The 22,415-nt window shown below is 41.9% G+C and overlaps 1 protein-coding gene across 1 annotated transcript; it reads left to right on the top strand.

Moving 5' to 3' along the window:
- The first annotated feature begins 1,738 nt into the window (after window positions 1-1,738).
- Afp (alpha fetoprotein) lies at window positions 1,739-15,036 on the top strand. The gene is made up of 13 exons (XM_075942776.1): window positions 1,739-1,995; window positions 3,642-3,853; window positions 4,079-4,211; window positions 5,147-5,244; window positions 6,688-6,817; window positions 7,417-7,631; window positions 9,600-9,732; window positions 10,337-10,434; window positions 10,939-11,077; window positions 12,538-12,761; window positions 13,781-13,913; window positions 14,384-14,438; window positions 14,908-15,036. Exons 1-12 carry the CDS (start codon window positions 1,843-1,845, stop codon window positions 14,426-14,428), a joined length of 1,713 nt encoding a protein of 570 aa, XP_075798891.1. The 5' UTR covers window positions 1,739-1,842; the 3' UTR covers window positions 14,429-14,438; window positions 14,908-15,036.
- The last annotated feature ends 7,379 nt before the right edge of the window (window positions 15,037-22,415 follow it).

Here is a 22,415-nt window from a genome sequence, read left to right as displayed (position 1 = left end):
CGGCTTCCACCACTGCCAAGGACGAACAATCCAGCAACCATGAAGTGGAGGGCGTCCATTCTTGTCGTCTTCCTGCTAAGTTTTGCCGACTGCAAAGTGCTGCATAGAAATGAGTTTGGAATAGGTAAGATGCTATATAACTTAGGAGCTATTTTTCTATAACAAAATTCTTCAAAACTCTCACATTTGCATCTCTTCAGCTGTCTTGATTTGGGCATCATATCTGCTGTTGTGGACAAGGAAAGTATTTAACTGGTGGCTAGATCTGGGCGAAGCATAAATGTAATTCGACAAGAGGCTTAGAAAAACCACAGCAATGTTTAACAGGATTAGTTTTTGTGTAGTCCATGTTCAATCATTCTTGATTTATTTATGTGTACATATATATGAGAAGACATGAAACCAGGCCACACTCCTCATTCCTTGAGATTGACTAAAAGCATAGCATTTTTATTCTCTTTAAGGTTTGACTCTATTCAAAGAATCACTGTGAACACACCAACTGTAGCATAATTATGTCCAAAGGCTACTAAAATAAGCCAATAAGAATGCTGTACTGTTAGGGTGATAAATAGTATCACGTCCGCATTGATCAGTCTGGTTAACTTCGTTTCTTAATCTTCGAGTTTTCCCAAGTGTAAAATCAAGATATCGGGGTTTAAATTCATCCGTGCTTGCTCTCCCAGGTGAGATAATCACTTGTCAAAATCTCTTTTGTTTTCCAGCTTCTACATTAGATTCTTCCCAGTGCTTGACAGAGAAGCATTTACTTAGCCTGTAAGTTTTGCTTGCATTACAGATACGTCATACCAAAAAACAAATTTAGATAATTGAATATTAGTTTTTTGGGGGGGACAGGTCTAGACAGGGGTTAGCTTTGGAGCCTGTCCAAGGACTCACTCTGTAGACCTGGCTGGCTCATAGTGATCCGCCTGCCTCTGCTTCCTGAATGCTGGGTTTAAAGGTGTGTGCCACCACTACTCGGCTCCAAATATTAGTTTTAAAATTACGAGAGAGAATTGGGCAATTTTAAGGCTTCACTTATGCAGAATATCAAATAGATATACAAAATGTTGAGTTTTGGGGCAATGCCTTGCTTATTAACCTGTCCACTGCCTGGAATTCTATGAAGCAAACCAAATCAGATTTTCAAAACCAAAGATTAATTTCTCAGCAGTCAGTAAGAGCTCTGCATGAGCTCAGAAATCTGTCTTATCAATACCAGTAGGAAGAGACTGCAGCATTCTCTAGGTTGCAAACTGTTTAGTATCAAGTCATAGGAAGTAGAATATGGTTATTTTTGTTATTTTTGGAGGACGTTTTATCTCTTTAAATCTTGCTCCATTCTACCCATTTGAAATTTTACAGTAAAAAATTTAAATCTATGTGTTACTGGAGATATTTGCATGCAGAAACCTGGACACACACCACTTTGAGTCAAACTGAGACTACCGCAAACTAGGATTGAATTCAGTCATGATGGGAGCAAATGTAGCTGGAGGTCTAAAGACTTAATCTTTGCTTAAATTAAGAAAAAGAAAACTGTAAGGACTATAGGTTTTCCCAGTTACCAATGCATCACAGAGAGCAGTGGTCCAGAAAGGAGGACATACATTTTCGGGAAATCCGTTTACTTTGACTCGTAAGAGTTACACTTTATTTATGGGTGAGGGTGACAGAGAGAAAAGTGACATTCATTTCTGAGCGGCTGGAACTCCATCTCACATCCATCTTTAGCGGGGGTGGGGGGGTGCCATATAAAAAGATCAGGATGTAAGCCACCCAGAGAGAAAGCTGTTCTTGGAAGACAAGTGTGACCGCGTCTGGTCCCTAAGCCCCTGTATGTGGTTTTATTATTTCAGTGCCACCATCACCTTTACCCAGTTTGTTCCCGATGCCACTATGGAGGAAATAAGCAAAATGACGAGCGACGTGTTGAAGGCGATTAAGAAACCCACTAGCGAAGAGCAGCAAGGAGGGTGTTTAGAAAACCAGGTGAGTGACCTAACCACCACTGAGGCTATGGAAGAGAAGATGCCGGGAAGATGTGGTTTAGTTATTTGAAAACCAGCTGTGTGGAAGCAGGGTTTGTTTGGTTCTGGAGTCTTGAACAGCTCTGATGCAATGCAAGTGGCTGCTAAAAAGAGCCACGATTACCATGGCAACTCGGCTCAGGTTACGGAGTGAGGTTCTCTGAGTGACTGTGAACACACTCTCTTCTTTGAGCTTTTATATCTACATCATTCAGAGTGTCATTAAGTCCATTTAGAGTTGTCATGGAGATTTACGTTAACTACGAATGGCGGGTCATTTTCTCTTAGGCACGCAGTGTTGCTGACATCTTTCTAGGAATTACTGCAAATGCGTTGCTAATAGAAACACTACATGGAAGATGATGTCCACCAATCAGAACATCTGTCCAGTGAGCTAAGAGAACTTGGCTGCAGCTTATCATCAGAATCCCCATCTTATTTATAAATGCTAAATCATCAAGTTATATAACAATCCCTATCTGCTATATAATCAAAATTGTATGTAAAATTTTATTATTATATTATATAACAATAATAATTAAACTAGTTAAATCTCGATAATAATCCTCCAAGGTTGGGGACAGTTTTCATGGATAGGACACTGAGGCCCAGAGGAGTTATTCCTTTAGGGAATTGCAGTTTGGCAGGACTGGTTTAAATGAGGACCTCTGGCCCCAGAAATAAGGCCCTTAGCAGGCTCCTCCCACTGTTCAGCAGTGCGCAGTGAGTGTGAGGCTCAACAGGTTGTTCGGGTTGTCAGATACAGCAATCACATAGGAGCATCAGTGTCTGGTACCCAGGTACGTCAGAGCTTCAGAAGAACAACCGAGTTTAAGTACACAGTCGTCCTGGTGTAGAAATAGTTATTATTCTTTAGTTTGCTTTTGTATAAAAAATGGACTTTATATATTTTTTTGAATTATTCAAGTATGGAGCACAATTTCCAGAGCTCTGTCCCAGTGGAGTTGAAGTGGCCAAAATGTTATGTGTCTGGGCACTGTATAAGAGATCTTCTAAAAATGCATATTTTAAAATGTATTCTTTGAGACTTTCTTCCAAAGTATTTTAATCACATTCATGCTCCTTTCGCGTCCTCCAGATTGCCCCTACTATTATGTCTCTATCTCAGTTTTGTTTCTTTTTCTTAAAAATCCACAGTCTCTTCCAGCATGTGTATGGGCATAGGGCCATCCACGGGCACATGTGCCAAGAGCCACACCCTATAGAAAACCTTTTGTTGTCTTCCAGCAGCCAGTGACTTCCTATAACTCCTCTGCAAAGGATGGGGCTTTCTGAGCCCCTTCCTATCCATGCGGGAGTTTTGACTAGCTTGGCTTTAAGCAGGTCTCGTACAGCCATTGTAACTTCACATGGACAATTGCCCTGTTGTTCTGAAAACAGTTTTTCCAGAAGTTCTCCTTCAATCTCAAAGCTACCAAAGAAAGTGATCACTTCAGATCAAGAGGAAACCTCTTGAACATGTTCAGGGGACTTTCTTAATTTACTGGTTTCATTTCGGATACACATCTGTTCCAGTGGAGTTCATGGCTTTTCATAAAAAAAACAAAAACAAAAAAACCCCAAAAACACAAGACTTTCTTTTCCCAGATGCCTGTGTTTCTGGACGAAATTTGCCACGAGAAGGAACTCTCTGACAAGTATGGATTCGCAGACTGCTGCAGCCAAAGCGGGGAGGGAAGACACCAGTGTCTGCTTGCCCGCAAGAAGACGGCTTCCGCCTCTGTCTTGCCCTTTAACTTCCCAGAAGCCGCTGAGAGTTGCAAGGCATATAAAGAAAACAGGGAGCTGTTCATGAACAGGTAAGGGCCCTCCACAGGGCAGTCAGTGTTTCTACCATCTACAAGGGTACTCCAGAGTGTGTAGAACTCGGGAATAATAGCCAGGGCTCCTGTTAAAATACAGGCTGTGCAATGCGGGACAGACCACAAGCAGACCCAGCCCCTGGAGACGTTATCTCTTTCCCACTTCAGAGCAGCTGCCTTCCATTCATGTTAGTAGATTTTCACGCGCTGTCACCTCCACAGGGTCGTCTACGAAGTGTCAAGAAGGTACCCCTTCCTGTACGCGCCTGCCATTCTCTCCTTGGCTGCTCAGTACGACAAGGCCGTCCCAGTGTGCTGCAAAGCTGAGAACCCGGAGGAATGCTTCCAGACAAAGGTGGTAACTCGGTGCAGCTCTGTGAACCTAGATGAGGTCTAGCTATGACTCGGAAAATCAGAGTTAAGAGTGGAAATATGGCTCGTGTGGAGAATATCGTCTTCAGAGAGTGTGCCATTCTTTTCTATCCTACTGAATATCCTTCTCATTATCAATGAAATCTCCTTTTATATTTATAGTTAAAGTTAGAAGCAATATCCCTAATGGTAAGGCACAAGTGTAGGCCAAAGTAAAAATGTGTGTACTTTGCGGCTCCATGAATCAGCACGTACTGAATCTTTAAAGAAAGTGGAAGTAATAGCAATCTACACGGAAGATGGAGCTGTGTCTCTTCTGCAGGGCAGAACAATGACATGCTCCCTATAGCTTCTTATAAAAACATGAAACAAAATTCATACACAATCAACAACCCCATGGATAACTGACATCACACTACAAGTTCAACCAGAGTTAAAGAAGCTGAACATTGGTGGTGTTGTTCATACATCAGCGAAAGGGAGCCTATTTCAGCTTCTGGTTTTTGCTTGCTTGCTTTCTTTTGCTTTTTGAGACAGTCTTGTTATATAGCCCCAATTGGGCCCAGATTCCTAAGAATCAAACGACTTTCCTCAATACAGATTGTTTTTTAATGGAGCAGGAGTCAGCAGGCTTCTTGCCTGGAGGCTGGAAAGGCACAGCCGTCCATGTGGTCCCAGTATCAAAACGATGATGTTTTGTTTTGAAGTATTTTAAATAAATCTCAGCCATATATACATAAGAATTCATCTAAAAGTCGTTAAGAAGTAATATATTTAAATGTCTGGTGATTCTAAGTTTAGTAAGAAAAAAATTCCTCCATGCACTTTCATGTGTTGCCTGAATTCACTGCTTTTTTGATTCTTGGAAAGAATACATGCACTTTCTCTTTGTAAACACTTCACCTCTTCTGCATCTAGAGAGCATCAATTGCCAAGGAACTAAGAGAAGGAAGCTTGCTGAATGAGCATGTGTGTGCAGTAATAAAGAAGTTTGGATCCCGCAATCTCCAGGCCACGTAAGTTTAAGCTTCTATAGAGGCAATCAGTCAGGCGCTGTAGAGTTGTGTTCATTTTTCTCAATGTCACTCTTGCAGAGTAAAGTCCCCTTTGGTGAGGTAGACTGTGATTACAGTCATGAAATCTCAGGATCAGAAGGAAGCCAGAAGATCAGTTGGCCATTGATTACAAAAGCCTCACTGGCATGATATTTGAGAGAGAACTTTAAGGTTTATATTGTTTGCCTGTTCTAGACACATCAGTCTCCGACCGCAATCGAACTATATCACCTCCTTAGACCATATTTTCCTAGCTCTTCTAAAAAGCAGGTCAACCCTCATGGAGGGGCACCTCAGACTTATTGCCTAACAAGAAATTCTTCATGTTCACAAGTACTTCCTAATCTGCTCCATTGTCAAGTGTTGCTTCTCATTAAAATTTTTCCTTGAGGCAACAGCTTTAGAACCCGGCAATGGCAGGTGAAAAGAGAGTTCTGAATGATGTGAGTCATGAGTATTGTGCGCAGCTGAGACTCAATAGGTGTTTTCAGTCTTGCAGTGAGTTCCAAAGACTGGCCGGCACTTCCTGGAAGAGGCCAGACTTACCCTTCAATTACCTCCCAATTCTGCTAGAAAGTTAGCGGTCAATTCATGAAGTACTTTAAAAATCCGCCGTAGGATAAAATAGAAATGAAGAAACAATTACAGCAGCGGCATGACGTATCTATCAGCAATAAAAGCCGCACGCTCCCCGGCTACCGCCCCGCTCCCTCTTCATCCGCTGCAATGACTCAAGGAAGCCGGACATTGGCGCGGGTCGCCCTTCGCATGAACGGAGTCCCTAGCTGGAGGCAGCTTTATTTTAAACTGTCCTTCTGCCTTGAGTTGCTGGCTTGTCTCCAACACTGAGTCTTCTCCACTTCGTTCATTTCACTGATTTGTGCATCTGCACTTCTCCCTGGTTTCTCACAAGTATTTATTTCTATGAAATGAAAAGCAAGTGTTATTTTCCAAGAATTTTTCTGCCCCTTCATCTGTTATTCTGTCATAAAAATACCTATTTGAGGCAGAATCTGGTAGTTGAGGCTGGACTCGAGTTCCCCATTCTTCTACCTCCACTTCCTGCCTGCTGAAATTATAGACAAATGCCACCACGTGTGCTACAAGGGCACCGAATGCTCTGGTCAGGGAAGAACAAACAAGGACACCACGGATCTTGAGTCCCTAGAAAATCTTTGCGATGCTGTAAATTACTTCCCAATCATTTGGGCACCTAGCCCACAATCTACAGGGCTTCCACCTAGAGAGGTGGGGCCAAAACTGAGATCTAAGACATATTTCTTGTAAAATAAGGCATCTCAGATCTTTCCCCCTTGGAGGTTCACTCAACAGATACTCTATAGAAAATGCAATTTTATTCTGATGGATAAACAAGATGATTAAAAAAAAATCTTCCTCTCCCAGAACCATTATTAAGATGAGTCAGAAGTTCCCCAAGGCGAATTTTACTGAGATTGAGAAGCTGGTCCTGGATGTGGCTCACATCCACGAGGAGTGCTGTCTAGGAAACGCGCTGGAGTGCCTGCAGGATGGGGTAGGAGTCTCTCTCTTCCTATGATATGGTTTCTGTCGCTTCTCTTTTCACTTCAGCTCATTCTAAATGAAGGCCACCTGGGCCAGGCAGGGCACAAGGCCGGTGGCTCAGTGAAGTTACAGATTTTCTCTCCAGGCGCTGGTTCGTTGTCTAGAGACTGCCCTCTGGAGGTCAGAGTGGCTCACTGCATATCTTTCTGACCAACATGGAGAGGAGAGCTAGCAAGGGTAGAATGCCTGCAAATTTTGTCCACTGGAAAATTTCAGTACCAATAAAAAGGTGTTATCTGGTTTGAGCAGCACTTTTCCTTCTTTTCTTGGAGACTTTTGTCTGCTAAAATAGAAAGTAGGACATAGATAAAAACTATGGGAAGAGGTCTGCAATAAATTGGAAAGCAACGAGGGAAAGCAAGATTGAGCAGAATAAAAAGGGAAAAGAGAGAGGGGGTAAAGACAGAAAGACAGACGGGGCAAAAGCCTGTATTGACCCTTGGTTTTTCCCTTCACCTCTCTATCTCTTCTCCCACTTCCTTTCAAGCTTCAAGTGTCTACCCCAAAGGATAAATCTTTGAGTCTTATATTGTGTTATGCCCATTTCAGGAAAAAATCATGTCATATATATGCTCTCAAAAAGATATTCTGTCAAGCAAAACAGCAGAATGCTGCAAATTGCCCACACTGGAACTTGGCTATTGCATAATTCATGCAGAAAATGACGACAAACCTGAAGGGTTGTCTCCAAACCTAAATGAGGTTTTGGGAGATCGAAATTTTGGTCAATTTTCTTCAGAGGAAAAAATCATGTACATGGCAAGGTAACATTCCCTGTAAATGTGTGTTCACAATGATCAAGACCATCGTGTGGTTGGAAGCTTTGTTGTGTGGGGATGGGGGATGGTGGCTATAGGTTTTGAGCTCCGTTGAGGCTGTCTGTCTAGATGCAGTGAACCCAAGGGTTCACAACCAGAGCTAGAGACTAGAGAGTGAGATCTATGGTAGAGAGACCAGACATCCACAATGACCACTATTATTTGGCTTGCTTATGAATCTAAATATTGTTTTATATTTTCTCTGAAAGGAGAAAGTATCTCATATGATAGCCACCATGAACTTATAAAGATAATCTAGATATTTCTGTATTAAGGAAAGCTTAGACTGCCAAGGTGGCACAGAGAGAGTAAGAAGTGCTTGCTACACAAGCTTGACCACCTGAGTTTAAACCGAGGGAACTGGGATGATTGGACCAATTTCCCAAAGTGCTACTTGACAACGCTCGCATGCTATGGCATATGTGTTCCTCCTCCAGAACTAATAGGTAAAGAAAATTAAATTTAAAAACAAGAAGAGCTCAAGATCACGAATAGAGTCTCTTGCTATACATGCTTTTAAGAACCGTTCCCCTAAATGTAACTCAATAGCTAGAGCCAGATATAAGGCCTTTCACTGTAGCAGGTTGCTTGCTATTTATTGACTTTTTAAGCACAATGAAAATGTGTTTAGTGATACTTGCACAATAGTAATTTTTGTAGTATAATCAATAGGCACGTACTCATTCTATTTGCAGACAGTCAAGTTAATACCTTTTCCTTTATTGTATGTACCTGTGGATGCTGTTAGAAGAGGATTCCGTGCAGCTATTAGGACATTAAACTTAATGATTTTCCAGGGCCTTTCTCAATTTACGAGCCTGGTTCTAATGCAGCAATGAAAACGATGGCCCAATTTTCTCCCCAGTCTTCCCAGAAGATGTAGCTCTTTTGTTGTGTCAAAATCAGTTATTCATCATTTGTACTGCTAAATAAGATTGTGAAAACCAAAACAAAGACTAGGTTTAGGAGACACATCTAGAGATATTTTTTTTGTTGGTATAAGTAAACACTACCAATATCTATAATTCTGGAGCACAATTTATACTAAAGAGCTATCCTTAGGATTATATATGCATACAAATCTAAAAAAGCTAACAATTTTCTTCATAGAAATAGGCCTTCAGTGGCAAAGAAATTTCAGTGGAAATCTCAGCTAAGCAGGATCTTCCTCCAAGGCCTTGTCCTTCTTCCACGTACTCCTCTGCCGCTGGATCACTTACCCAAAGGAGGTGTGCTTGACCACAAGCTAAATTAGTGACCACGCCTCTTTGGGTGCAAGCCCTCTTCCTGCCCTCCATCTTTCTTTTCTCCACTGAAGATAGATGATCCAGTTAAGGTTGCTTCTGCCTCCTTATAACAAATGCTTGGGGGAGGAGAGGTATTTTTCTCTTTCATGGTGTTAGCTCTTCACTGTTCAGAGCAATTTTAGTATCCAGGACAGTCTGGAAAACATATCTGTTGAATGAATGATTATAAATTGCACAGCTAAAAAGCCAAAGTGGGATACAAAACAAAACAAAGTAGCATTATTTGCAACATTCTTCTTTAATTAAAAATCATTTCACATACATGCATACATAGTTTTAGACCTACATTATACATGTGAGAAAATAGGCACTGTTTACCTGACTCTGGCTTATTCACTTAACCTAATGATTGCCAGTTCTATTTTCTGGAAAATGTCATGATTTCATGAAAGGACATTTTACAGGGTGATTTTTATTATAGACTATTGGTGCAGTCGATAGTTTTGCTGTTCATAGAATTCAAATTATGTTTGTTTTTTTTCTGCTCCACTTGCTATTTGAGTTTTTAATGTGCTCTGCTCTGACTACTATATTGGAATACTTAGGGAATGAACAGTGTAACTTTGCCTTAGTTCCAAAAACATGATATTTTTCCTACATATTTCAGGTTTATTTATGAATATTCAAGAAGAAACACCATGCTTGCTGTCCCAGTCATCCTAAGAATTGTTAAAACATACCAGGAGATAATGGAGAAGTGTTCCCAGGCTGAAGATTCACCTGCATGCCAGAACAATGGGGTAAGCCAGCTCCAGAACTTAGGGGATAGTCTCTAAACCTGCACTGAGGGGAACCACTGAAAATACTGTTTGTGAACCGGTGAGATGACTCGTGGCTCAGCAGGTAAAGGTACCTGCTCTGTGAGCCTGGGGAACGGAGTTGGGGCACTGAGACCACGTCAAAGGAGAAGGAAAGGAAATCTACTTCTCAAAGTTGGCGTGGCTTCCGCAGTGTTCTTTGGCAATGCTCCTCACCGAATAATAAAGCACAAACTATTTTATCAGAATAATTAAAATAAAGTTAGCTTTATTAACTAGCAATTAGCTAGTTATAAACTAGTAATCTAACCACTAAGTAATTATGCTAGCCACTAACCAATGGCTTATATAAGAAAAAAAAACGTTAGTCGAAAGCTCTATGGTGAGTAGAATAGAGAGAATATTCATTATTTGACAGCTCAGAGAAGACAAAAATCTTATACGGAAACGGCAATCCTCTATCCAGTGGTTATATCCTCTAGAGTTCATCTGTTTTAATTCTCATAAAAGGTCACACTCCATCATCTTTAATGCTTGTGTGTCTGGAAGGGGAGAGAAATGCATGTGACGCTGTCTGCATTTTTAGGAAGAAGAGCTTGAGAAGCACATCCAGGAGAGCCAGGCACTGGCTAAGCAGAGCTGTGCTGCCTTCCAGAAGATGGGGCCCTACTACTTACAAAATGAGTACGGTTTTTCTAGTGTTTTCAGTGATTTAAAATTATTAATAGGTGAGGGGAACATGAATTGACATTCTTAAGCCACTGCTACTCTCACTTCATCCAAAGTTGGATAGAAGTCAGTATAAATTCAATTACGTGATTGTTCCCTTTTAATTGACAAGAGCACCTGTGCAGTCTGAGCTGTTGAATTGGCCGCGGGTTCCCAAAACCCTGCAGCTTTTTGCAGGAGAGGTGTCGGTTCTTTGGCTCACAGCCGGCCAAGGTTCCAACAACCAAAGATCACACAGTTGAAATCAAAGTGCTGAGGTTGGGAAGAAAGCAGTCCACCGCGCCATCTGCACCCCATAGGGATGTGTGGGGAGGTCAGGGGTATGAGGGGTGGTTGGCAGAAGGGAGACTTCTCCATTGCTGGGCCACAAGCCTCATATCTTCTGACACCAAAAGTAGGTCCTTGAGGAGGAGTAATGAGCAAAAACTCGTGACGACACTGTCAAAATCCCTCTTTCAGGTTCCTCATTGCTTACACGAGGAAAGTCCCTCAGTTGACCTCAGCGGAGCTGATAGACCTCACGAGGAAGATGGTGGGCATTGCTTCCACGTGCTGCCAGCTCAGTGAGGATAAATGGTCTGCCTGTGGTGAGGGAGCGGTGAGTATTTCCATGCCAGGAGAAATCATGGAAACCTATGTGGAGAAGGCGTCGCTTGGTTTCTTTAGTGAGCTCAGCCAGAGGCAGGTGTGGTCATGCTGTTTCTCATTGGTTTGCTGTTAACGGGGCTTCCTATCCTAAAACACCTGGTAGAAGTACGTGCAGTCGCTTTATTCAAGAACATATAACCAAGCTTTATGCATAGGAAGGATAATAGCCAATGTGTTATTCAACTTATTACTTCTTATTCTCTAAAGTCTCACTTTAATATTGAAAGGAAAGGCAAAGCTTTGCTTGTAATAGATTGCAAAAAGTTGTGTTATTTTAGCAATACTTAGGGATCTGCCTTTTACAGGCCAGTCTTATCATCACAGTGATATTTGGGGCAGTTTGTTTCCAAGGTAAAGTACAGGAGTAAGACCCGTGTTCTGGATAATAACCCCTTCATTTTCATGTCACATTGAAAGGGGACTTCTGCCACTAAGCTTGAGGTGTTTGTGTTTGATATTTGAGAATAAAAATTGTGCCATTTTTGTAGGATGACCGTCTTAGACTAGGTAATCTGAATAATTCACATAGGCTTAGCCTGAGAATAGTAAGCACACAATTATGCTAAAAATGATTAAAATTTATAACTAGGCGATTAAGAGATATCTTAAAATATGTAAAATAGGAAGAATCTATGTTAAAGCTTAAACACACACTTACTCATTTTTTCTATTAGTTTTGTGTGTGTGTGTGTATAGAAAAAAACTGCAAAGATTGGATTTGTTCTATTCTTACCTCCAGAAAGTGATTCTTTGCATCAAAATCCAAACTCAAGTTGAAGAGAGAGCTTGGATAATTAAAAGTGTGTACTGCTTTAATCCCAGCACTCAGGGGGCAGAGGCAGGCAGAGCTTTGAGTTTGAGGCTAACCTGGTCTACAGAGCAAGTTCCAGGACAGCCAGGAGGGCTACACAGTGAGACCCAGTCTGGAAAAAAAACCAAACCAAATCAAAACAAAAAAGTGTGTACTGTTCTTGTAGAGGACCCAATTTTGGTTCTCAGCACCTACTGAAAATGGCTCTCAAACACCTTTTCCTCCAGATCCAGAGATTTGGTGCCTCTGCCTTCCACAGGCACCCACACTCAACTGCACTTACCACCCCTAAGTCGTATAATTAGAAATAAAATAAATATTTAAATAAAAGCAAAACTCAACCAGATACACAGAGAAAACGACTTACCCATTGATTTGTACACATCAGATAGAGATATTTTTTTTGAAAGTCTGTATGCAGCTAGAAGCATATTTTGGACAGTCACGTGGCTTTCATCCATATCACATGTGTTAGCATCTGCTACCACATAGTAAGTTCCTGGACATTGGGTGTCACTGCATGAGATTTCTGGGAACGGGAGTCAGCTTGGTAGCTCATTTCATTTCCCTGCTTTCTGCTTTTTCCTTCTCCCAACCAGGCCGACCTTTTCATTGGACACTTGTGTATAAGACACGAAGCAAATCCTTTGAACCCCGGTATCGGCCACTGCTGCAACTCTTCCTATTCCAACAGGAGGCCATGCCTCACCAGCTTGGTGAGGGATGAAAGCTACGTCCCTCCACCATTTTCTGCTGACAAATTCACCTTGAGCAAGGATCTGTGCCAAGCTCAGGGCAAAGCCCTGCAGACCATGAAACAAGAGTAAGACATTTTTATTTTCCACCATGGAGCTTGACATTTCACGGGTTCATAGACCATAAATGCACTAAAGAATCTCTTTAAAATTAGTTCTGTTTCAGAGTTCATATAATCTTGTGGGTGAAGTTGGTTTGGGGAAATCCACTAAGGCAGCCAATTTTCTGCTTATGAAAAATTGTCTCTGTCATAACAATTGTGACGTATTTTGGGTAGAAGGAAAATGGATGGTCTATTCTGAAAAATCAGGAGAGATCTGTGTGTGAGTCTGTGACTTCCATTCCAGCTATGGGGAATATGTGGTTATAAGCTGGTTAACTATATCTGACTCAACAATATTGTTAAAAAAAGAATAAACACACATTTCATTCATGACAAGAGACATTCTGTAATGATGGGGATGAAGCCAGTAAAACTTAGATTCTTCAAATGCCCATGCATTTTAATTTAAATTTCATAATCACTGACTTTGCACATGGGATTCCTTCCTTGGGATGTTCCATTTTTCTACACCCTGGCCAGAGGAGTGTTTCAAGAGGTAATCAGAATGGTGCTTTCCCCCGCAAGCCTTCCCTATTGCCTTCGTGACTCTAAGTCCAACATGTAATCAATGCTACGTAGGAGTGTAGGCAGCCAGTGATCCTTAGGTTAAGGTGTGACAATGGCCGGTGTCAGCATCTAGACATCTGGGCTTGTGTGCATGGATAAACCACACTGTAGAAGAGGGAAAAGGAAAGGATAAAGTAGGTAAGCCAGACAGCGATCACAGTTCACCCCGTAGAAGCATGTAGGAACCTGACATGGTGTTTCATCTGTCGCCCGCAGCAGGGGAGGCCAGCAATGGCATGTTTTGAGCCTCAGTCTTTCTGATGAGAAATGTGATTGCAAAGTCCGACAATGATGACAATAAGGAGTGATGGCCGAGGGTGGGGGCCAGGGCTCAGAAAAAATTCTACTAAAAGCATGTTGGGAAAATGCCAATGTATGACAGACTCTCCTGTATCTCCTTTTGTTTTAAACCCCAGGCTTCTCGTTAACCTTGTGAAGCAAAAGCCCAGCATAACAGAGGAGCAGTATGAAGCTGTCACTGCCGATTTCTCCGGCTTCCTGGAGAAGTGCTGCCAAGCCCAGGAGCGGGAAGTCTGTTTTGCAGAAGAGGTGTGTGCTTTACTCCCCAAAGTCTTGGCATGGAGAATCCAGCAGTAAAGAATGGAAATAATAGCCTACAATTCTGCAACTTAAATTTAAGTTTTCTTTGGAAATATCATGAGGTTTAGAATAATAACATTTTTTCTAAGTACCAGGGAGAATTAAAAATTTAAACTATATTAAGAGAACCAGTAATTTTGATTTATTTCCTAATAGAGAGAATGATTATATACAATAATGTAGACTGTTTCTGAGCTAAAGTTAATCAATTTTCACGAACTGGATCAAAAGGGTTCACTAGTTAGTGTTATGTAACTGAGACATCAGGAGAAAATCTTTAGGACATACAGTTGAACTCCTGAGAAGCACATTTTTTTGTACAGCCATGGTAGAAATAAGGAATTGTCTGAGCTGACCTTGTGACTGGCACCATTCCCCATCTCTCTCTCTGAACATTTTTATGTGTTCTTGACTTTCAGGGTCCGAAGTTGATTTCAAGAACTCGTGCTGCTTTGGGAGTTTAAACTCCTTCAGGTAACAATAGTTTCAGACCAGGCTATAAAATGGTGCTAGTTCTCCCAAAATATCAACCCGTAGTGATGAGAACCCTAAGAAATACCATTAGTTTTCTTTCAAATGAATGTAATATAATAAAGCAGGTTTATGGAGGTGGTCCTTGGACTTTCCACAGGGCAGGGAACCCTGATAGCTGACAAAGGAGGGGAACTTGATTGGGGGAGGGGGAGGGAAATGGGAGGTGGTGGTGGGGAAGAGACAGAAATCTTTAATAAATAAATAAATGTAAAAAGAAAAAAAAAGAAAATCTTAAAAATGTAAAAAAAATAAAGCAGGTTTAGTTTTAAAATACTGAAACAAAGGTTGGGAGACTTCAAAGGCTTCAGAAGATGCCGTCCTCAGGACATTCTACATTTCTATCAGCAAAACATTTTTATCTTCTCTGCCTACTCAGTTAATAACATAAGCTATTTTTTATATTTCACAGGGAAGAGAGGACCAAATGAGTTGATGGTGAGAGCTTTCTGGCCTCCTTGTCACTGACACTACTTTAAAAACATGGTGAAGACTTCATGTGAGACTTCCCTCCCTAAGAAATAAAGACTTCCTAACTGGTTTTCTTCTCTGAGTCTGCTCATTTATGAAAACATAATTTCTTTAGAGAGACCTACATGTCATGGCCTAAAACGGGTCCTATTAAAAGTCACAAGTAGTGTGGTCGTAAAAGATAAAAGCCACCCACAACGGGTCTATCACACTAGAGGCTGGATGCCTTGGTGATCTGAGAAAGCATTCTCAAGATAACCATGGTTAGATGCTGCCTGGCCCCAGTGCTCCTTATATGTGTCCTAGTGAAAAATGAAACAGATCATGAGAAATGAAGTTATTATGCTTTCATAGGATACATGAAAATCCAACATGTATTTCTTCTTAATCTTGTTTGCTTCTCTATTCACAAGCATTTTAAAACATGTCCACTGTGCTGTAGTTGAGCGCTGGCTGGCTGGCTGGCAGACCTCCGTCTCAGGAATAGTCACTCTATGGTCGCTGATTCCCTAGTCACTGGTTGCTTTGGTAGAGAGTAAGAGAGAGAATACAAAAGCAATGGCACTAAGCTGTGACCGTAAAGAGGTGATAACATGCTGCCGAGAGAACTGCAGGGTGGGCGAGATCAGTTTGACAGAGGAAATTGGCACAGTCATTGAAGACTCTGGGCAGATGAGGGTGGGTTCTCTAGTTCCAGCCCTGGCACAGGGCTTTCCACAAAAGAGGAGAACACACCAAATGGACTGGGCATGGCAAAGCAGCACAGATGGCTTCTGGGAGTATATCCATTACACTTAGAAGCAAACATTACAAAAGGTATGAATAGGCTGTATACAGAAAACTACAAAACAGTGTTGAGAAAGGTTAAAGAAGTCCTTTAGAAGAAACAAGGTGTATACTGTTTGGAGGTTGGAAGATGAAATATCAGGGCCAGACTACTTTATTTTAAGGACTTTATAAACCTACATTAACAAAAATAGAACATTTATGTAAAAGCAGATAAACAGGCCAGTGTGACAGAACTAAGTGGCCAGATATGAACTCACACAAATATGGATAATTGATATTTGTAGTGTGACAAGTAAACCACAGGCAAGGGGAAGGTTTTCTAACACATGGCTCTGAAACAACTGGAAATCTGCCCTACATTCTTGGGGAACTAAGAGCTATGCTTTATACCACACACAATGAATTAAAGTGGATCATCATGCAAAATGCAAAATTACAAAACTTAGAAAATATTTTGGTTTGAGAGGCAGACTCATTCTTATTAAATATGCCACCAAATGCACAATCCATGAAGAAATAAATTGAAAATTTCATTCAACTCTAGAAGACATCATCAACAGAATGGAAACAGATGAATCCGAGATTGGGAGAAAGGTTTTTTCAAGGCAAAGACAAGCAAATCATATGTGACAAAGAGCTTACTTGTATCCAGATGATATTAACCAACCCTCAAAACTAAAGTGTAGAAGGAGGGCCCATCTTTATTCATTAACCATGAACAACACATAGATAGAAGGACCTCCCACACCACTAAGCAAGCAGCAAATAAGTAACACAACACAATAAAAAGGAAAAAGTAACTAACTGATGTCTTTACCCATGCTGTACCAAGTGGGCATGAGGGCAAAACCAACCAACTAGTTGGTTAACCAACCAACCAAACAAACCAAGAAAACACACCAAATATAAATCATCACTTAAAAGTAAAATGGAGCATGATCACACACCTACTAGAATGGTTGTAATTAAAATATTGACTATATCAACTATCTGCAGGTTTCTGAAAGCTTAGGTCTCACACTTTGCTTATGGGAATGTCAAATGGTTCAACTGTTTGTGAATCTGAATTTAGACACACACACATTATGGTACAGACATTCTGCTCCTTGTTATCTACTGCAAAGATGTTTATGTTCACACACACACACACACACACACACACACACAAAATGCACTTAAATCTTTCAGCTTTATCTGAAATGTCTTAAAATTGTACAGTAGGTGGGCTGGTGAGATGAGCATGGGATATTTGCATTTGTGATGCATGGGAAACTATGACAATTGACATATCAAAGAGCACAACTACCACTCCCAGGAACAATTAATGAAAAGTAAGATAACAGAATGCACTTTTTATTATTGCTTTCATATAAAAATAGAGAGAATGTAAATCACTGTATAATGACAGGATGGAGAGATCACGGCTTGTTTGAGGACAGAAGAACAAGAAGTTGGAGGGAGGGATTACCAAGGGCCCTGAGGCCATTTTGGAGGTGATGGTTGTATGTCCACCATCTTGATTGCGATGATGGCTTCACACAAACATTTGTCCCTTTAAATATTTGCAGTTAACTAAGTATCAATCATACTTCAGTGATGCTGATTCGCTAAGTTCACTTAAAATGTTGCAGAGTTTACACTGAATTTTTATTATCTCTTCTAGACTGGACTTTGTATTCCTAAGAGAGAGAACCTCAACCTGGCTGAATGAGCTCCACCATCCAGCACCAGAACCTACCTCCTCAATGTTCATTTCACAGAGCATGGGGTATTAGCATGCCCACCTAGAAACACAAACACTAACACTAACCCAGCCCAGCTTCAGATGCTTCCCCAAGTCACACAAGTGAGCTACAGTTGTGACATCTATGAACAACAGTTCCTGCTCTGGTCTCTTTTAATCAGCCTGATGGAAAGTCAGACTTCAACCCTTCTGAAATGCAGAGTACAAAAACAGCCATCCTACTGGGTTTGGCATAGAAGTTGCATCGCTTGGTGTAATATCTGAAGAAGTAACTGTGAGGGAGGGTTGTTTTGGCTCACAGTACAAGGACTCAGAATCTATCAGGGCAGGGACGGTATGGCCAAGGGTTCTCTCTATGGATTAGCAGCTACTTGTGACCAGAAACCAGAAATAGGAGCCCAGATAGATGGCCAAATACAATCCTCATGATATTCTCTGGCGGCCTACATTCTTTATAGCCCATTTTCCAGAGGTTTCACAACCCTACCCCATCACAGACACAAAATGAATGCTACAAGTTAGAGACCAAGTGTTCCAACTTGAGAGCCTGTGGAGACATTTCACACCAGCACAGTAACAAGAGAGAATATAGCCTGTATTCTGCTGGATCAGAGATGATTGTAACTGGCAGACAGCAACAGATCTGCTAGGTTTCAGAGCCTACTGATGGTCTCGCTAGACAGTGGGGCTCAGCCAGTGGCCCTGCCTGTTCTTACAGTGGCCCAGCCTCAGAAAACCCAGCAGCAAACACTGATTACTGAGGAAATTGCCAGCTGCCTCACTCCCCGCCCCCCAATCCATGCTCCCAGGCTAGCACAAAAAGTGAAGGCCTATTCGTATCCAAGGATACTTGACAGTCTAAGGTAGTGGCATCTTCTTTGATTGCACAGTAACGATGAGGAACACAAGGATTCGGGAGAATTAAGGAATGATTACATCACCAAAGACACAAACAGGGATTCAGTCACTATTGAATTTCCTTAAATAAAAGAAGATCACAAAACCAGAACCTTTACTGTAGTCACAAAAGCTAAGAATGATTGAAAATGTAGTATTTCAGAAAGCCACCAGATCACAAATGAAGACAAACAAGAAACGAAGTATTCACAAACCCGCCAGAAAACAGTGAATGAAACAGCAATAGAGTGTTCTTACCTTACAATAATTACCTTCAACGTCAATAGATTACAGTCAGCCTAAAAAGTACAGGCTGAATGGCTGGATCTCAAAGGGAGCCAGCTACATGCTGTTTGTGGGACTTACTTCACTTAGGAGAGACTGGGAACAAAGAGGCGAGAGCAGATGCTCCATACAAACGGGACCAAGGGAGTGCAGGGACCACGGTGCTTAGACAAATGAACTCAAGGCAAAAGTGGTCAGAGACAAGAAGGCAGTCATGTAGTGAAATAAGAACAAACCACCAAGAGAGGTTTGTTAACTTTTCTGGGGAGACCTCACCCCAGAAAGGGAGCCAGTGACAAACCAAAGCAGGGATTCCGTCAGGAGCCCGGGGAACCCAATGAGTATACTGTTTAGCGACTGCATGGGTGAAAGATTACTTACTGGAAATGGCAGATCCCAAACAGCTGCCTCATCACGGGCCACCTGCTCTGGGTGGAAGCTCACATCACGGAGTCCTCTGTGCAGTTTCCACTCCTCCAGAGTAGAGTCCCTCCAGAGAGCACTCACATCTGGGAGAAATCAGAGAGGAGAACTGACTAGAGCCTCCCCTCCTCCTTCTGTATTGACAGTTACACTAACTGTCATTATCATAGGTCTATCTATCTTTCTAGTTCTTATTTCTTTGCCAAGTTTTCCTGACCAAGTTAATCTATACTCCAAAATGACCCCGTGATTATCATGTATGCCCAGAAGAAAGGGCATATTATATATAACAGGAAAATAAGCAAATTGTGCATATTTAATAGCAAATAAATAGGCCTAAGGGGAGGGATGGGCTCAATACAACAATGGAAGGAGATTTCAATTTTTCCTTTTGTTGTAGGAGGCCGCTTGTTCATTTCCCAGCTGCTCAGCCCCAAAATAATCACCCAGAAACCATATTATTTGCAATACTGTTTGGCCAATAGCTTAAGCATATTTCTGGATAAGTCATATCTTAAATGAACCCACCTCCATTAATCCGTGTATTGCTATGAGGCTGTGGCTTACCAGGTAAAGTTCTAACCCACACTGGAGCTCCGGACTGAGCTCCCAAGGTCCCAATGAAGAGCAGAAGGAGGGAGAAGATGAGCAAGGAAGTCGGGACCACGAGGGGTGCACCCACCCACTGAGACAGTGGAACTGATCTACTGGGAGCTCTCCAAGGCCAGCTGGACTATGACTGAAAAAGCATGGGATAAAACTGGACTCTCTGAACATCTGGATCGCACATCTGGATCATACATTTGGATCACACATCCGGAGCGCACATCTGGAATGAGCATCTGGATCGCACATTTGGAATGAAGATCTGGTTCTAACATATGGATTGAATATCTGGAATGAACATATGGATCGCACACCTGGAATGAACATCTGGTTCTAACATATGGATTGCACATCTGGAATGAACATCTAGATCGCACACCTGGATCGCACATCTGGATTGCATATCTGGATCTCACATCTGGATTGCATATCTGGATCTCACATCTGGATTGCACATCTGGATCTCACATCTGGATTGCATATCTGGATCTCACATCTGGATTGCACATCTGGATCTCACATCTGGATCACACATCTGGATTTCACATCTGGATCACACATCTGGAATGAACATCTGGATTTCACATCTGGATCACACATCTGGAACGAACATCTGGATTGCACATCTGGATCGCACATCTGGAATGCACATCTGGATTTCACATCTGGAATGAACATCTGGATTTCACATCTGGATCGCACATCTGGAACGAACATCTAAAACGAACATCTGGATCGCACATCTGGATCGCACATCTGGAATGAACATCTGGAATGAACATCTGGAATGAACATCTGGATTTCACATCTGGAATGAACATCTGGATCGCACATCTGGATCGCACATCTGGAATGAACATCTGGATCGCACATCTGGATCGCACATCTGGATCGCACATCTGGAATGAACATCTGGATCGCACATCTGGATCGCACATCTGGAATGAACATCTGGGTTGCACATCTGGAAAGAACATCTGGAATGAACATCTGGAATCAACATCTGGAATGAACATCTGGATCGCACATCTGGATCGCACATCTGGAATGAACATCTGGATCGCACATCTGGATCGCACATCTGGAATGAACATCTGGATCGCACATCTGGATCGCACATCTGGAATGAACATCTGGATCGCACATCTGGAAAGAACATCTGGAATGAACATCTGGAATCAACATCTGGAATGAACATCTGGATCGCACATCTGGATCGCACATCTGGAATGAACATCTGGATCGCACATCTGGATCGAACATCTGGATTGAACATCTGGATCGCACATCTGGAAAGAACATCTGGAATGAACATCTGGAATGAACATCTGGATCGCACATCTGGAATGTCTTAAATAATTGAAAGCAACAAAATTGTACAATACGTGGGCTGCTGAGATGAGCATGGGATATTTGCATTTGTGATGCATGGAAAACTATGACAATTGACATATCAAAGAGCACAACTACCACTCCCAGGAACAATTAATGAAAAGTAAGATAACAGAATGCACATTTTATTATTGCTTTCATATAAAAATAGAGAGAATGTAAATCACTGTATAATGACAGGATGGAGAGATCACGGCTTGTTTGAGGACAGAATAACAAGAAGTCGGAGGGAGGGATTACCAAGGGCCCTGAGGCCATTTTGGAGGTGATGGCTGTATGTCCACCATCTTGATTGCGATGATGGCTTCACACAAGCATTTGTCCCTTTAAATATTTGCAGTTAACTAAGTATCAATCATACTTCAGTGATGCTGACTCGCTAAGTTCACCTAAAATGTTGCAGAGTTTACACTGAATTTTTATTATCTCTTCTAGACTGGACTTTGTATTCCTAAGAGAGAGAACCTCAACCTGGCTGAATGAGCTCCACCATCCAGCACCAGAACCTACCTCCTCAATGTTCATTTCACAGAGCATGGGGTATTAGCATGCCCACCTAGAAACACAAACACTAACACTAACCCAGCCCAGCTTCAGATGCTTCCCCAAGTCACACAAGTGAGCTACAGTTGTGACATCTATGGACAACAGTTCCTGCTCTGGTCTCTTTTAATCAGCCTGATGGAATGTCAGACTTCAACCCTTCTGAAATGCAGATACAAAAACAGCCATCCTACTGGGTTTGGCATAGGAGTTGCATCGCGTGGCGTAATATCTGAAGAAGTAACTGTGAGGGAGGGTTGTTTTGGCTCACAGTACAAGGACTCAGAATCTATCAGGGCAGGGACGGTATGGCCAAGGGTTCTCTCTATGGATTAGCAGCTACTTGTGACCAGAAACCAGAAATAGGAGCCCAGATAGATGGCCAAATACAATCCTCATGATATTCTCTGGCGGCCTACATTCTTTATAGCCCATTTTCCAGAGGTTTCACAACCCTACCCCATCACAGACACAAAATGAATGCTACAAGTTAGAGACCAAGTGTTCCAACTTGAGAGCCTGTGGAGACATTTCACACCAGCACAGTAACAAGAGAGAATATAGCCTGTATTCTGCTGGATCAGAGATGATTGTAACTGGCAGACAGCAACAGATCTGCTAGGTTTCAGAGCCTACTGATGGTCTTGCTAGACAGTGGGGCTCAGCCAGTGGCCCTGCCTGTTCTTACAGTGGCCCAGCCTCAGAAAACCCAGCAGCAAACACTGATTACTGAGGAAATTGCCAGCTGCCTCGTGCCCTTCCCCTCCAAT

This window comes from Microtus pennsylvanicus, chromosome 12, assembly GCF_037038515.1.
Source record: "Microtus pennsylvanicus isolate mMicPen1 chromosome 12, mMicPen1.hap1, whole genome shotgun sequence".
Lineage (NCBI taxonomy): Eukaryota > Metazoa > Chordata > Mammalia > Rodentia > Cricetidae > Microtus > Microtus pennsylvanicus.
This window is presented reverse-complemented; position numbering and strand designations above follow the sequence as displayed.